General features: G+C 38.2%; 1 protein-coding gene across 5 annotated transcripts in view; it reads left to right on the forward strand.

Moving 5' to 3' along the window:
* The window catches only part of SLC4A7 (solute carrier family 4 member 7), a 90,820-nt gene that overhangs the window by 11,217 nt on the left and 63,075 nt on the right, over positions 1 to 16,528 (forward strand). For 3 of the 5 annotated variants that reach the window (XM_070433294.1, XM_070433295.1, XM_070433298.1), the window contains exon 1: positions 14,054 to 14,129. The exons of the other annotated variants lie outside the window; for them this stretch is intronic. In XM_070433294.1, the coding sequence (XP_070289395.1) occupies positions 14,100 to 14,129 (30 nt within the window). In that variant the 5' untranslated portion in view covers positions 14,054 to 14,099. Of the gene's footprint in view, positions 1 to 14,053; positions 14,130 to 16,528 lie in introns of those variants that run through there. 5 annotated transcript variants of the gene reach the window in all.

Consider the following 16,528-nt stretch of genomic DNA (forward strand, 5'->3'; position numbering starts at 1 on the left):
TGAGAACATATTTGTAGAAAGCCAAACTGATAACATTTCTGTTTCATTTTACAAGCTGCCTCAAGTGAATGCACATATCCTATATAATAAAAGGCTAATATGCAAATCGACTGAACGACAGAAAAACTTGTCGCTATGATGTGCACTGACCATCGGGGCAGATGCTTGACAATAGGAGCTGCCCCCTGGTGGTCAGTGCACTACCACAGGGGGAGCGCCACTCAGCCAGAAGCTGGGCTCATGGCTGGCGGGCGCAGCAGCAATGGCGGGAGACTCTCCTGCCTCCACAGCAGCACTAAGTACCCCTGGGGGATGTCCTACTGCCAGGAGCGGGCCTAAGCTGGCAGGCGGACATCCCCCAAGGAGTCCCAGACTATGAGAGGGCTCAGGCCTGGCTGAGGGACACCCCCCGCCCCCCTTCCAGTGCATGAATGTCATGCACTGGGCCTCTAGTATTATAATGAATGAGCATTGGTAGACTAATTTTGTTTGGGTCTGTTGGTAGGGGTTGTTTACTGTTCAAAGCCTTAGATCACTTTAAAGTACAGCTTCTGCTTCTGTTTGTCATCTGATAAAAGTGAACTTGACCTGTGGTTTACAGAGTGCAGGTCTGGGGCCTTTAATCAGAACTTTTTACTCACTGTGTTGATTGTGAATTAAAAGTTTTAACTTTGCTCCCTCTCACCCCTACCCCCACCCGCCCGCCTTGTCCTCCATTATTCTGAGTAGCTATGGAGCTAAAACTCTGACCAACCTCTGCTTGTTCAGCTTTTAAAGTAGTTGTTAAATAAAACTTAGGGAGGGTTTTCCCAACTGTTCATTCTCTGAACCTTCTCTACTATTTTCAGAACTGCAGGTTGTGACTTTCCATTGATTTGAAAAAACTATTTATTGGATTATCACAAGTATTTAAAGACTAAAAGGCAACAGAGTAGACAGTAACAGAACATGTTGCAGGTGGTAAGGACACATAGTATGTGAAACTTGTTTGTCTTATGTATACATACATAGACATGTAATCAGATATGTATGTGCTGTATTTCCAGAGCTTGCTATTAAATGTATTTCTTCTCAGGGGTTGCTATTCAAAAAGGAAAAGGAAATTGATTTCTGTAGATGAGCATTTGATTACATTCTTTTGGGATAATATACATATATAGTATAACATGTATATATCTATATATCTATAAACATTTTCTCATTAAAAATTTTAACATTCAAGTAAGTATTGAGATTAAACATGTCTAAATGCTACATCAAAAAGTTTTTATATTGGAAAATTTAACTTCATGTTTCGTTAGCAGTAGCTTACTGGTTTCATGTATATGAAGTGAGGTGTCATGAGAAGGAAGAACTGCCAGTGGATTTTCTCTGTTCAATATCAAACTTGCGTCAACTGTTTCAGCTTTTAGACTCATGGACAAAAACAAAAATTGGAGTATCTGAAATTAGAAAGACTTTGTTTAGTCAGCTTGACCCAGAAGTACCAGAAATAGTGCAATATATTGAATGAGATCATTTGGAAAGGACTTATGGAAAACTCTATTGATAAAATCTTATCTTTAGGAATGTAGCAATTGAATCATTACTCTATTACTGTACATTGACTGCTTTGAGTTTTTGGAAGAGGCAAGATGATAAGCATGGAATGCTTAATGACACTGAACTATAATTCTTATATTTTATGTGTGAGTAAAAAATAGAACAAACTTGAAAGACAAGTATTTTTTATTGTGTAGGATAACCCTAGAGAGTTAGTTGTTGTTTTTTTAAGAGAATTCTGAAGTACATTCCATTGGGTTCAACAGTTTATGATGTAGGAAGGAATGAGAAATTCTATTTGATAAGCTATAATTTAAAACTCTGTATTTGCAGTTTAAGTATCTGAAAGTGAAAAAAGGAGAATAAGTTCCTGTATGATTCTGTTTTATTTCTTGTTTTGTCTTCAATGGAAGGAAATTTAATATTAAAAATTATTAATAGTGAATGTTGAAATAGATCAAAAGTTAGTATTGAATGTCTCTTGGAGGTGGAAATTAAGGGTAAATAGATGGTCGCAAGGAGCCTGCATTATATTTGTAATAAGAGTATTTTTAAGTATCGGAATCTATCCTATCTAAAATAGTCAAACATGGTAATTAACCGTACCTCCGACATGCTTCCCATTGGCTAATCAGGGCGATATGCAAATTAACTGCCAACCAAGATGGCGGCCGGCAGCCAGGCAGCTGAATCGAACAGGAGGCTTGCTTGCGCCAGTGAAGGAGGAAACCAAGGTTCCCCGCCTGCCACTGCTGGGCTCTGAGCTTGCACTCTAAGAAACAATGTTACATGTATAGAAGCTAAACAAACCCTAGAAACCTGCTTTCGCCAGCCAGGCCTCAGAACTGGAGTTGCAACAGTGTTTCAATTATAGAAGCCAAACAAACCTGCTTTCAGCAGCCGAGGTCTCAGAGCTGGAGCCGAGCCTCAGAGCTAAAGCCGGCTCTCAGCTCCAGTGACAGCCATAGAAGGTAAATAAATCCAAGAATAAAAAAAAGAAAAGAAAAGGAGAGGTTGGGAGCTTCAGTCACCCGCCAGCTTGAAAACGGCCCTCAGCCCCTCACCCAGACTGGCCAGGCACCCCAGTGGGGACCCCCACCCTGAAGGGGGTGTGACCAGCTGCAAACAGCCATCATCCCCTCATCCAGGCTGGCCAGGCACCCAAGCGGGACCCCCACCCTGATCCGGGACACCCTTCAGGGCAAACCAGCTGACCCCCACCCGTGCACCAGGCCTCTATCCTATATAGTAAAAGGGTAATATGCAAACTGACCCTAACAGCAGAAGGACTGGGAATGACTGGTCACTATGACACACACTGACCACCAGGGGGCAGACACTCAATGCAGGACTGCCCTCTGGTGGTCAGGGCACTCTCACATGGGAGGAGCTCTGCTTAGCCACAAGCCAGGCTGATGGCTGCCAGTACAGTGGTGGTGGTGGGAGCCGCTCCTGCCTCCTCAGCAGCGCTAAGGATGTCCGACTGCAGTTTAGGCTTGCTCCCCGCTGGCAAGTGGACATCCCCTGAGGGCTGCTGGGCTGCCAGAGGGATGTCTGATTGCCATCTTAGGCCCAATCCCTCGGGGAGCGGGCCTAAACCAGCAAGTGGTCATCCCCCGAGGGGTCCCAGACTGCGAGAGGGCACAGGCCGGGCTGAGGAACCCCCCCCCCCCCCGGAGTGCACAAATTTTTGTGCACCGGGCATCTAGTCTTTTTATAAAAGCCACTTCTTACACAGATCAGTGGAATGATTACCCCTAAAAGAGTTAAATTATTTTGCAGGAATTGGACAACATCTCATTGTTTTTCTGAGACTATCAAGTGGATAGCAACGGCTTCAATTAGTGCCCTCGGTGTTTGTTTTTTTAACTGTAAAGATGGTTGCAGTGAAAATTATTTCCACATAATTGAGATTTAGGTTCTTGATGAGTTTAAATGTGGGCATGGCTATCATCTTACCAGAAGTTCTCTAAATTACTGCAGTTCTAGAACTGAGTCCCTTTAGAGCAGTGGTTCTCAACCTGTGGGCCGCGACCCCTTTAGGGGTCAAATGACCCTTTCATAGGGGTCACCTAAGACCATCGGAAAACACATATATAATTACATATTGTTTTTGTGATTAATCACTATGCTTTAATTATGTTTAATTTGTAACAATGAAATTGGGGGTCACCACAACATGAGGAACTGTATTAAAGGGTCACAGCATTAGGAAGGTTGAGAACCACTGCTTTATAGGTTTTCAAGCATAATCAGTGTTTGAACTTTTGTTGACTGTTAGGTCCTCAATGGAAGCATTATAGGAATTTATGCCTATTTATATTTTACAGTGTCATTCATGGGATTCAGTAACCAGTATTCACCCATAATTCTTACACTTTAAATTTTGAGGCTCTCTAGTTGCTTGTTTTCCCGCCCCCCCTTTTTTTTCCCCCACTATTTGTACTTTTTACCATATCGAGTTACCATTCATCACCCATGTGTATTTTATTTAAATACCTACACTGTTACCAATTTTTTCAAAATCTTTTTTTGTTTGAAAGGTATTCATGCAGAGACTTGTCAAGGCTTTTAAAAATAAAATCATTAAGTAGATGATTTTTCTTACTTTTTATTTCTGTGTTCTTACTTGGAACCCCTGATATCTCGTGCGTTGGTACCTCACCTAGACTTGCCCACTGTGAATAGTAGCCACCGCCTTTCTCATTCTTTGCATTTAAACACTCACTGCTGCTCAGTGCTGTGTGAGAAATTGAGACAGACATCCCGTAAAGCTTTACTCTTTCCAGGGTTCAGTAAGTTCAGAGGACATAATATTTGTAAAAAGTTAAAAAATAATATTTGTACCATAGGGGTATCTGCAAGTGTTAGTCATTTTGTAAAATACATTGATTTAAAAAAATAATCTTCAAATTTATTATAAATGAGGGTGATGTGCACATTTCTGATATTTGCTAATAGTTTAACTGACTATTTACTCGTGTTGTGAATAAAGTAGAGAACATAACAGGTCAGAACATAACCCTGTCAGTAGCGTGTAGTAGTATAATAACATTGTTCCTATTCTACACGTGAGGTATAAAAAGATTAGGCCTCCGCTCAGGGTCACATAGTTAGTGGGTGGAGGAGTCCGAGTTCAGACCCAGCTCTCAGGCCCCAGAGCGGGGCGCTGAATGCCCTTGACCATCTATTAATAACCTTGCCGGGGACAGAGCTCACAAAGCAACCTAGAATACCTCTTATGTTGTGCTTGATAGAGTATCTTTTTGTTAATACGAATGTAAACATTTATTTGACTGTGTACTGGATATGGCTCATGTGTTCTAAATGTTAAAAGGTCATGGTTTTCCTTGTTATTTAGCCAGTTTTTTTCCCTCTCCCTGCTGAGAAGACTGATTAAAAAAAAAGAACGTTTTTATTATCTTAGCATATGTGTTGAACATATGAAACCCTGCTCTTTGGAAGTGTATGCTGTATAGCTGAATTACCCTATGTCTGTCTTCCCTGTTATCTACTAATGTTCACTCTCTGTCTTGTATTGAAAAAGTTGGCACCTGACTCAGTCTTCTTGTAGGTCTCCCAGGTGAAGGCCTTGTCATTATGGGTTGTTTGAGAGTGCAAAATGGGGTGATCCGTTTTGGTTTGTTGATTTTCTCCTCGACTGGGACCCCCTCTCCCATTCTGTAATGCAGATGGATGGCCTCATGTGCTGGAGCGTCTCTAGATGCCAGTTCCTAAATTTGGATATTTAAGTCTGACCATAATCTCCCTTCCATCCCCAGCTCTCTCACTCTGCTTTTTATTTTTTGAACTTTGAAGCTCTTCAGTCACTTAACTCACCTTTTTTTTTGTATTTTGTGTTTTTGTTTTTTGTCCCTCTTCATCCACTTCTCTACGCAGTTTAGAATCCATGGCCCAGAGTTAGCAGAAGATACCAGAAGGGGACTGTACCCACTGCCCCTTTCACTTGGATAACTCAGCCGACACTTGACATGTCTTAAGTTGGTCTTATCAAACCTCTTTCTGAATTTCTTAATTTCTTATCAGTGAATGGCACCATTGTCTGGCTCAAATTTGAAAGTGTGAGCAGTATATCCAAAACCCAAATCCCGTGGATTCAGCATCCTTATCTCTCTAATCAATCGACTTCTCTCCATACTTCATTTGACTGCCATGGATCATGCCTCTGTCTTCTTTTGATTGAAATAATGCAGTACCTTTCCAGTGTTACAAAAAAAAAATAGTATTCTAACTATTGAAGAAAAAATTATTCAGTAACACTTGTTCAAGAATGGCAAAGCAGACTTTATTTAAGGGAGGACATTCTGATGGGTATAGGGAGCACTACCATGGGGGGAGAGATTGGACTCAACTCTGACTCTTGAAGGACAAGTGGGCACTTACATTCAGGAAACGGGTGGAGGTCAGGGGATGGAAAGTTACTCAGGAAACAGCAGAAGTAAGGGGGATTCTTGTTAGACCAACTCAGTAAAATTGCTGAAGGCAGACAGGACATAAACTCCAGGCTGGGTCAGATACCGAGGATTAGGGATTTTCCTTAAAATGATTTAACAGGATTCTTGCTCAAACTGGATTCTCCAAGGACATAGAGGGAAGCCAAAGGTCGGTTCTGAGCCTCATTCAAGTTTGGTCAAAGGAGAGAGTCTTTGTAGGAACTGATGAGCTCCTGAGTGTAATTCTTTAGTGTTGCCTTGATAGAGGATTTTGCACCACTGATGATACTCCCCATCGCTCTCAGTTTGAGTTGAAAACTTAACTAGGCCCTGGAAGGTCTGGCTCATTTTTCCTCCATCATCTTCTGTCTTTATTGTTCTTTCCTCCTATTCTACGTTTCAACCATATCCATTTGATTTTAGTTATTTGAATATGCTAGAATTATTCTCATCTCTGGATCTATTAGCCCAGTGCCTAACACATAGTAGGCACTTGTTTGATGATTAAGTGAATAAAGGAACAAATGAATGTGTCTTGTAGTAGAAGGATAGGCATAAAAATCTCTGAATTATTTATCCAAATGATTGACTTAGTGAAAAAAGACACTTAAAATACTTTATTCTATTGAAGAATTAGTTGATAACGCAAAGGGCAACTTAGATTTAGAATAATGCCTACTATATTTTATAGTACATTCTAAGATGCAGATTTGCATAAAATGAATGGAAAGTCATTTGCATTGAAGAAGCCTTTAACATAAAGGTTGGTGCTAAATATCCTTAGATTCAGGTTTGATGCTATTTCATGGCTACAATCTTGATTGTTTACTCTGTCTCCTAAAATTCATGGGGAGGTGACTTTAAATGAGTGTGAAACTATTATCACAACTGGATAATGCTAGGGCCAATACCCATGCTAGGACCAATTCTTTTCTTTTTTTTTTAACCTTTCAAAATGTTAGTATTTTATAAGCAAACTAGAGGCCCAGTGCATGGATTTGTACACCAGTGGGGTCCCTCGGCCTGGCCTGCACCCTCTCGCAATCTGGGACCCCTCTGGGGATCTCAGACTGCTAGTTTCAGCCTGATCCCCGCAGACCCAATCCCTGCACCGGGCCTCTAGTATGCATGTAAGATTTTTGGTTAATCTCTTCCCGCCCTTCCCCTTGCCCCCTTCCCTCTGAAATTCATCAGTCTGTTTCATGTTTCCATGTCTGTGTGTTGAGTATCTGCCCCCTGGTGGTCAGTGCGCATCATAGCTACCGGTCGAAAGGTTGAATGGTCACTTAGTCTTTTATATATCTACTAGAGGCCTGTTGCACGAAAAGATTCATGCAATAGGCTTTCCCTTCCCCTGGCTGCTGGCACCGGTTTTCCTCCGGCACCTGGGACCCAGGCCTTCGCTCTGGCCGGAGCCACCTTCAAGCCTTCGCTCTGCCGCTTCGCACCTACGTATGCAAATTAACCGCCATCTTTTTTGGCGGTTAATTTGCATATCTTGCTGATTAGCCAATGGGAGGCGTAGCGAAGGTATGGTCAATTACAATGTTTGTCTGTTATTAGGATAGTAATAAAAGCATAATATGCTAATTAGACCAGACACCTGGACGTCCTTCCAGACTAAGCTGTGGTGGTGGGGGCCGAGGCAGAGATGGTTAGGGGCAATCAGGCATGCAGGGGATCAGTTAGGGGCAATCAGGCAGGCACGGGAGCAGTTAGGGGCATCAGGCAGGCAGAGGTGGTTAGGGGCGATTAGGCAGGCAGGCAGAGGCAGTTGAGGGCGATCAGGCAGGCATGCAGAGGGGTTAGGGGTGATCAGGCAGGCATGCAGAGGGGTTAGGGGTGATCAAGCAGGCAGGCAGAGTGGTTAGGGGTGATCAGACAAGCAGGCAGAAGGGTTAGGGGCGATCAGGCAGGCAGGCAGGCCAGCGGTTTAGGAGCCAGTGGTCCCAGATTGCGAGAGGGTGCAGGCCGGGCTGAGGGACCCCCCTTCCCCACCCCATCTCCTGTGCATGAATGTCGTGCACCGGGCTTCTAGTATATAGATAAAAGCTATATGTGACTTGCTCTGAATCTGTCTAGCATGGAATATTGTATTTTGTTTTTACCACTAAGAAATCTGTTATATACATACAGAGTTAATAAAATTGTGCATAAAAAATTATATCTTCAAGGAGCTTGAAATTAGTTGGGAGATGGTGGTGAATATGTACAGAATAAATTTAATTTTACTTGAATGCAAAATGTAAAATTCACATAGTATGTGACCAGTAAAGATGATCATGTAGTAGGGTGGTACTAATACCTAATATTTAATTGTTTATTTTATGCCATGAACTTTTCTAAGCTCATTACATTCATTATCTTGTTTAATTTTACACCCTATCAGTTGTAACTACTGTTATTATCCGAATTCTACAGGTGAGGACACAGATCTTGTGAGATTAAGTAACTTGCCCAGCTAGTGAGCAGCAGAGCTGGGGTTTGAATTCAGACTATCTGACTCTAGCACCTATACTCATTAATGTTTTATCTTCAGCCAAAATAAACCTGGTTGACAAATTGCATTATACATGTACAGGTACAGTTTTCAGTAGTATCTAGTCTTAATTTTATGCTAATATAATTTGTGGAGATAATTTCTTGGATAAGGTCCTTAATTAGAAGCTGTTTCTCAAGTATATGTGAATTATCTTAATTACTTAATACAATTCTGTGCATTGTTTGCTTATTTATTCATGATTTGGTTTCTGTGAGCTACTCTATTTCTTCCATAACCATCTATTTTAAGGTTGCTGTTTATTTTCCAAATGAGATAACTGTTCCTACGTCCACTTTATATAGTCCTAAGATTTTATGATATCTCTTTATTTGTTATAGGTTCTTCTATTCTCTTTGTCTTTGCCAGTTTATCCTTTAAAAAATTACTATGGCCCTAACCGGTTTGGCTCAGTGGATAGAGCGTTGGCCTGCGGACACAAGGGTCCCGGGTTCGATACTGGTCAAGGGCATGTACTTTTGTTGCGGGCACATAACCAGTGGGGGTGTGCAGGAGGCAGCTCTGATAGATGTTTCTAACTCTCTATCCCTCTCCCTTCCTCTCTGTAAACAATCAATAAAATATATTTTAAAAAATTACTATGATGTTAGTGAATATTGGGAAAGATAAGACATAAACCCAAACCCAAGTCTTCGATCTTTCGTGTTCTTTGATGACCTCTGTAAGCATAAAGCGAGTTACTGTTGTTAGGAAGCTTTATTTTTATTCACATAAAAATAATGTCTCTTGTTAGAGAGCAAATATGAAAAATATTGGGAGAATGTGAAATAGAATATCTGATTGGCGTGTTTGTTTGAATTCAATTGAATTGGTTTCTAAAAGTATTTAAAGCCCAAGCTGGTTTGGCTCAGTGGATAGAGCGTCAGCCTGCAGACTGAAGGGTCCCTAGTTTGATTCCCGTCAAGGGCACAGGCCCGGGTTGCCGGCTCGATCCTCAGTAGGGGGCATGCAGGAGGCAACCGATCCATGCTTCTCTTTGATCATGGATGTTTCTCTTTCTCACTTTTCCTTCCTCTCTGAAATCAATAAAAATATTTTTTAAAAATAAAAGTATTTAAAGTTAGGTTATATGCTACTGAGCATGAGGATAATTGCCTGATGAATTAATTTTCATTAGCATCTGGGTTATTTGAAAGATAAATGTTATATTGAATCTTTAAAAAAAAGGAACTAGTATCACAGAGTAAATGGCAACAGCATTTGTTGTAATTGGTAAAGCCCTGCCAGTTTAACTGCAGAGTGGTTAAATTTGACAATATCTTAATCTTAAATCCTCAAACTATTTCTATTTAATAATTGACAGTTTTTACTCCAGGAAGTAAAAACAAATGGAATAAGCTTTGTCCATTTTCCACGCAGGGTTCTTTTGTTACCTGGAGTCAGAGATATATTTAAACTCACTATAGTTAGAGATATATTGTAACCATACAGGTTTTTTTTTTTTTTTGCTGGAACCCAGGAAAAGCCACACCAGAAAGAGGAAGGAAAGCTAGCTCAGAGAACAGTGATCTCTAATCATCTTCCTCATCTCTGACATATGGCTTCTTTGTCAGGTGACACTTGAAGTCACTCATATTTTCTATCTGCATTTGCTTCAATTTTCTCTTCCTTTTTCTGCCAGTCTGACAGAGTCCATAGTCTGGATCCTTCTAAGCAAGGCTGGTCTATGAAGTTCAGTAGATTAACCAGGTAACTGCACTGTGGTGAAATGCATACAGGGACAACGTGAAACAACTTAAAAAAATGACTTTTCATTTACTTCATTGTAAGCATTAATTATTCAGGGGTACATACAAAATGCCTGTATGAAAACTATAGCTCTACTATCTCCTAACTATCTAATACATAAATGGAATATTTATATAATAGTTATTTATCTTATTAATATTTAAATGTTTCTGAATCTAATTAAATGCCCAGGTTTGTCAAAGCAGGTGCCAGGAAAGTGTTTTCAAACCCTGAATTTTTCTTGCCTAGAATAGATACTTAGGGGATATGTATCCTCTTGCCATGAGCACTGCACGAGATCAATTCCACATGCCTAATGCTAGCCACCAGGTGGCGATCTTAAACATTGTTGAAGATTAGTAGTAGGTAGTAAAAACTGAATTGGTTGCCCAAATTCAGTTTTCACTGTAATAAAATATCTGAACACTATAGTCAAGTATTGTGTTTCTACACATAGCAATGCATGTCTGTGTAGTAAGAAATAGAACTAACTTCCTTGCCCATCATTATTAAAGGACATCGTTCTTCTCACATTATTTTTTAAAGAGTTTCAGAAAATTGAGAAAAGGAACAGTTTTAAATGACAGAATTTGAAACATGTTTTCTCTTAGCTAAGAAAATAGTGCACTGACCGCTTCCCCCCTCCCTATTTTTGTTAAATTAAGAGAAGCGTTTCTGGGTCCTTTATGTCAGCAGCACCATCTACATTGTTAGTAGTTATACCCTCTGTTATGCTTCTATACTAAAAAAGTGACTTCACATCTGTAAAGGGAACTTAACTGGGTACTACATATGTTTTCTTTCCCCCCATATTTACTTTAAATTAACATTTTTTTACATTTATTGGGGTGACATTGGTTAATAAGATTATATAGGTTTCAAGTGCACATTTCTATCTACATGATCTGCGTGTTGCGCTGTGTGCCCAACTCACAAAGTCAGATCATCTTCCTTTACCATATATTTGACCCCTTTTCCCCTTTACTACTCCCTGCCCCACTCACACCCCTTCTCTGGTAATCACCATACTCTTGTCTGTGTGTATGAGTTTTTGTTTGTTTTCCTTGTTTGTTCATTTGTTGCTTTCAGTTTTATACCCCACATATGAGTGAAATTATATGGTTCTTTACCTTTTCTGTCTTATTTCACTTAGCATGATATGCTCAAGGTCCATCCATATGCTTTCTTAATCATTTTAATATTTGTACAATTCTCCACCTAACTTACATTTCTAGACTCCCCTCCTCCCCCTTTTAGCTGATTGAAATTCACTTTTTTTAAAAAATATATTTTATTGATTTCTTGCAGAGAGGAAAGGAGAGGGATAGAGAGTTAGAAACATTGATGAGAGAGAAACATTGATCAGCTGCCTCCTGTACACTCCCTATTGGGTATGTGCCTGAAACCAAGGTACATGCCCTTGACCGGAATCGAACCTGGGACCCTAGAATCGAACCTGGGACCCTTGAATCGAACCTGGGACCCTTGAGTCCACAGGCCGACGCTCTATCCATTGAACCAAACCAGTTAGGGCCACAGTTGATCTTTAATGTCTTTGGAGAAGCATGATCTTTGTTGAAACATAGACTGATCTATATATCCTTCTGTACTTTATGTTTATATAAACATATTTTCAAATAATGTTTTATCTTTTGTAAAGCATAAAAATGTGATCATAAACTGTAAAACTTGATTTTTAGAATTTTATTTGAATATTGGCTTAGTGGTGCCTAGGATAATGTCACAGCAGATAAAATTTTGGAGAAATTGATGTTTTGTATTTTGATGAAGAATAACATTTATTTTTTCCTTTTTGGGAAATTAAAAATTTGTATGCACCTAATTCGTTTTTTTCTCCTGGCGACTCTTAACCTTCTTTCCCTCTTTTTCCCCTTCCTTCTTTCCCTTCTTTTTTTCCCCTATCTAAATCCCTCTTCTCAGGGTTTTTATAATCCAGTGGGAGTGAGACATATGCATGACCAGGAGGTTAAGCTCTTAAATACTAGTGGGGAGGCCAAGATTTTCTACAGGAGGTAAACTTCAGGAGGTAATTGTAGAAATTGGCATTGAACTTGATTGTTTGCAGATGTTCTTTATTCTGGGCTTGATGCATTGAGAATTTTTAAAATCAGTGAAAAAAAGTCTTTTCTATTAGTTTCTTCAGATTTATGTTTATTTGCCAAGTATAAATCATAGAAACTCCAAAGGTTTAAAAATATGATAAATAATTATATGTTTTATTGTAACTGTTGATATCATTGGGGTTTCTAATTCGGATTTGAAGGCTGTGGCGTGTCTTTGACCTGGTATCTACTGTCTCATAAAGCAGTGGAAGATTAACACAAAGTATTTTTTTCTGTTTAGTACATTATTTCAGTTTTAAATTTCTTACGTTGTTAATTTTCTGTTGCTTTTCATCAGTGAATTCTACAGGATTAGCTGGTAGTAAGACTTTATTTTTGGGATATAGATAATTTCTGTTGAAAGTACATTGACTTGCTTTGTTAAAATATAGACTGTGATGGTTTCAGGAAGCAAATTTGTATATTCGAAGATATATTTTTAGTTTAATTGAGATTATATGAATTTGGTAGACGTTTTATTCATTCATGTTCAGTTAGAATTTTGTTTTAATTAACTATAGTTGGAAATTGTTTTTTCTTGAATTAGTTGAAATAGTTTTAGACCAGTGGGTTTCAGTATAACAATGTACAAAACATTCATTTGAAATGGTTTCAGATTCCACCTTGCAAACTGACCTTTAAGAAGTGACTACTTGTTGAATTTGGTGAAGTTTCAAAGAGTAATCGTCACAAGTTATCTGAAAAGAGTATTAAAACACCCCTCCCTTTTCCAACAGAGTATTTGTGTGAACCTAGATTTTTTTTTTAATATAATTCAACCAAATAACAAATCATATGAGATTGGTTACAGAAGTAGATATAAGAATCCAATTGTCTTCTATTAAGTCAGATATTAGAAATTTGGAAAAATGTTAAAGTCATTCTTCTAAGTGTTTTTGTTTTTGAAAAATGGTTATTTTCATTAAAATGTTATTTATATTATTATGTAATGGCTATATTAGTTTAAAAATGAATTTAAATATTTTGAAGTTTTCTCAGTTTTACTTTCAATAGGGTAAATGTTGATGTTAAACTCGTATAAACAAAGGCCCTTTGGGGGTCTTCAATAATTATCTTAAAAAGTGTAAAGAGATATTGAGTTAAAAAGTTGGAGGGGTGCTGCTCATTTCCTTTTTCCCTTTTAGATTTTATCCATCTGAATACTTAACTTTTGGTTAAAATGATTATTATAAACCATAATACGATTTATTAGTTCTGTTATTAATATAGTTACAATAAGTTGGTAACATTTAGTAAGGATAAAAAAGGCAAAACTCTTCAGATGAAAACATCTTTGGATCTTTCCTGAAATTGAAATTAAGTGAAAGGGCTAGCTTTAGTGGATTATGTTGTTGAAAATATATACCCTAAGTTATACATGTATACACACACACTAGCCCATTCATCCACACATCCTTAGGGTGTGCTGTCTTTTGAACTGATGGTTCAGAAAGGTTTATGTGTGTGCTACTTTCCAATTCTCTTACACTGTGACTCCATTTAAGTTGTAGTTATTAGCTTGGAAGATTAGGTAACTTAGAAGACAGCGATTGGCTGTACCATAAAAGCAACTTAGAAGAGTTCATCTGTGCAAAGCACAGTGACCTAAATCAGATACGTACTCACGGTCCGTGGAATCTTCAAGGGACTTACTGAGTTACATTATCAAAAACAAGGCATTTATATATTACTATGGACAAATTTCGCCGGGAGAAGTTACCTGTATGTACCTAGTTATGATCTTGTGTTTTATTTACAAACAAGTTTGACTCTTTCAGAGTTTAATAGTGAAGCTTGAAGAAATGTCAGGCTTATTAGCACTGGCTTAGAATAGTATCATCCTCTGTGTCCTTGGCTGTGGAAGTCATCTGCTGGAAAGAGTAAATCCTCGTATAAAGTTAGCAAAGTTTGTAGCATCTTTATTATGCTATAAAATTAGGTTTTTGATTAATTAATATATTATTTGAGTGAGGCTTTAAAAATACTGTTTGGCTAAGATACTAGGAAAGAAATCACTCTGTCCTAATGGCTAAGTGTGTTTTGAAGCTAAATTGAAGTATTCTGTAACTAAAATTGCTCTACATGTTAATTTATGGGAGGTGTTACTTTTGAGCTATGGCTATATGTCTTATATAATGAAGAAATTAATTGACAGGGATCCTCTGCTGCTGTTTTAATAGATTTTTTAAAACCTCACATGTCTTAAAGGATATTAGACTAGGTTTCTGAGTATATCGTTAAATACACTTTTAACACTTTCCTCCCTAATATTCCTTTAGAATGCTTAAGTATCATTTTTTGTACATTTTACCAAGAAAATACAAATTATAGACTTTGCTTTTCAGGCAAGATAAATGACTGTGTGAAGAATTTGTAAAATGCACTATGTTGATATAAAATTTCATTCAGGAATAGAACAAAGTTTGTTTGATTTTGCTAGGAATTCTCACTTGTGAATTGAATTTTGATTTTATTATTCGTTGATGCTGGGCTTTTGTAAAAGATAAACTGATTTTATTAAATTTAAAAATAGTGCCTTTCTATGTTTGGACTTTAATGTTATTTATAAGGAGTTCTTAAGTGGATCCAGTATAAATTTTTAGCTGAGTGTCTTGTCTTTTAAAACATTGAACAGTATTTATCAGAGACCTTACTAAGGGCCAGGGCCTCCTTGATGCTGAAGATTCAGTGGTGAGCAAAACAAACATACTTCCTTTCTTGGAACTTACTGTTCAGACTGGGATGCAGTTAAGGAAGTGCTTACATAAATAGGTAATTACAAATTTTAATGAATACTGTAATAAAGTTACTGTGTGTTCTCAGTTATATTACTGTGACCCTGGTTTATTGTCTAGTGTTAAAGAACTCATGTAACTGGCACTCTAGAGACCTGGATTTTAATTTTAGTTCTTTCAACAACTAAACAGTGAGGTCTTAAGCAAGTCACTTAAGCTGTACGCGCGCGCGTGTGTGTGTGTGTGTGTGTGTGTGTACATGTGTGTGTGCACAGGCGTGCACACATGGGCCCACTTCTGTTATGTATCTGTGCATGTCTGTCTATATAGAGAGATCTCTGTATACTATATAAAACGAGAAAGCTGAACCGGAAAAGTAGAACCTGTCTACACCTATGAGTTTGTGAGGTCTCATTTATTTATTAGGAATGGAAAGGAGAATTCATTTATATCTGGATTTCTTATCACGGGGAGGCACATCTTACCTGCAAATTAAATTATAAACTGGACATTTGATTATATCAGAGTTTTTCATTCATGAATGTATTCTCAATACCTGGAATAAAGCTTGATAATAGTATGCACTCAGTAAATATTTGTTGAATGAATGGATGACTTCCTTAATAGCTAGTCTTTAAGGAAATGAGACTTCTTTTCATGATCCATCGAACTCATGGGGAACAGGGTTATTATCCAGGGGAAGAATAGGCAAACAGACCATATTGTTGAGGGATTTCCTGGTTGCTTCCTGTTGGATTTCAGTAGAAATATGCAGCAGAACCCTAAAAATACCAAGCTACTAGTAACCCTGTGCTGGCTGAAGATGGGGAATCTTGATAGGACACCTACTGGACCTTCTTTTTCTGAAAAACATTTACTAGATCTTTGTGTGTTTTTTCCTTTTTGTGTGGAATGCCTGGGCTTTTTTATACATTTTAATTACTAATAAACTTGAGACAGCTTTGTAAGAAAGCCTATTTTGAAAATAGATTTTATCTTCATTTTTGTTAACAAACATACATACTTGATAACCCTAAAATAAGTATTCCTGTATGTTTTTTTGGTGTGTGTGTGTGTGTGTGTGTGTGTACTGAGTTAGAACTTGGATACATGCATCTCCTCAAAGAAATAGTGTAATAGATATTTGTGATTTATAGTTTCAGGTAGAACCCTGCTGAGGCTTTCCATTGTCCACGACTCTTGTGTCTTGTGATGAAGCATGTGACAATAAAGTGTGTCACTAACAATCCTGGCTATTGCCAGTTTTTATGCCTCGTACCTCTTTGAATTATCTGCTCTTCTGTTGTTCAATTCCTTCATCTTTTACCTTTGAAACATTCTCAACTTTTAAGTTGTCTTTAGTTTTAAGCATGGTATTTAAAAAAT

Source organism: Myotis yumanensis, unplaced genomic scaffold (assembly GCF_028538775.1).
Source record: "Myotis yumanensis isolate MYYU_CA2020_CCGP unplaced genomic scaffold, mMyoYum1.0.hap1 SCAF_14, whole genome shotgun sequence".
Taxonomy (NCBI): Eukaryota; Metazoa; Chordata; class Mammalia; order Chiroptera; family Vespertilionidae; genus Myotis; species Myotis yumanensis.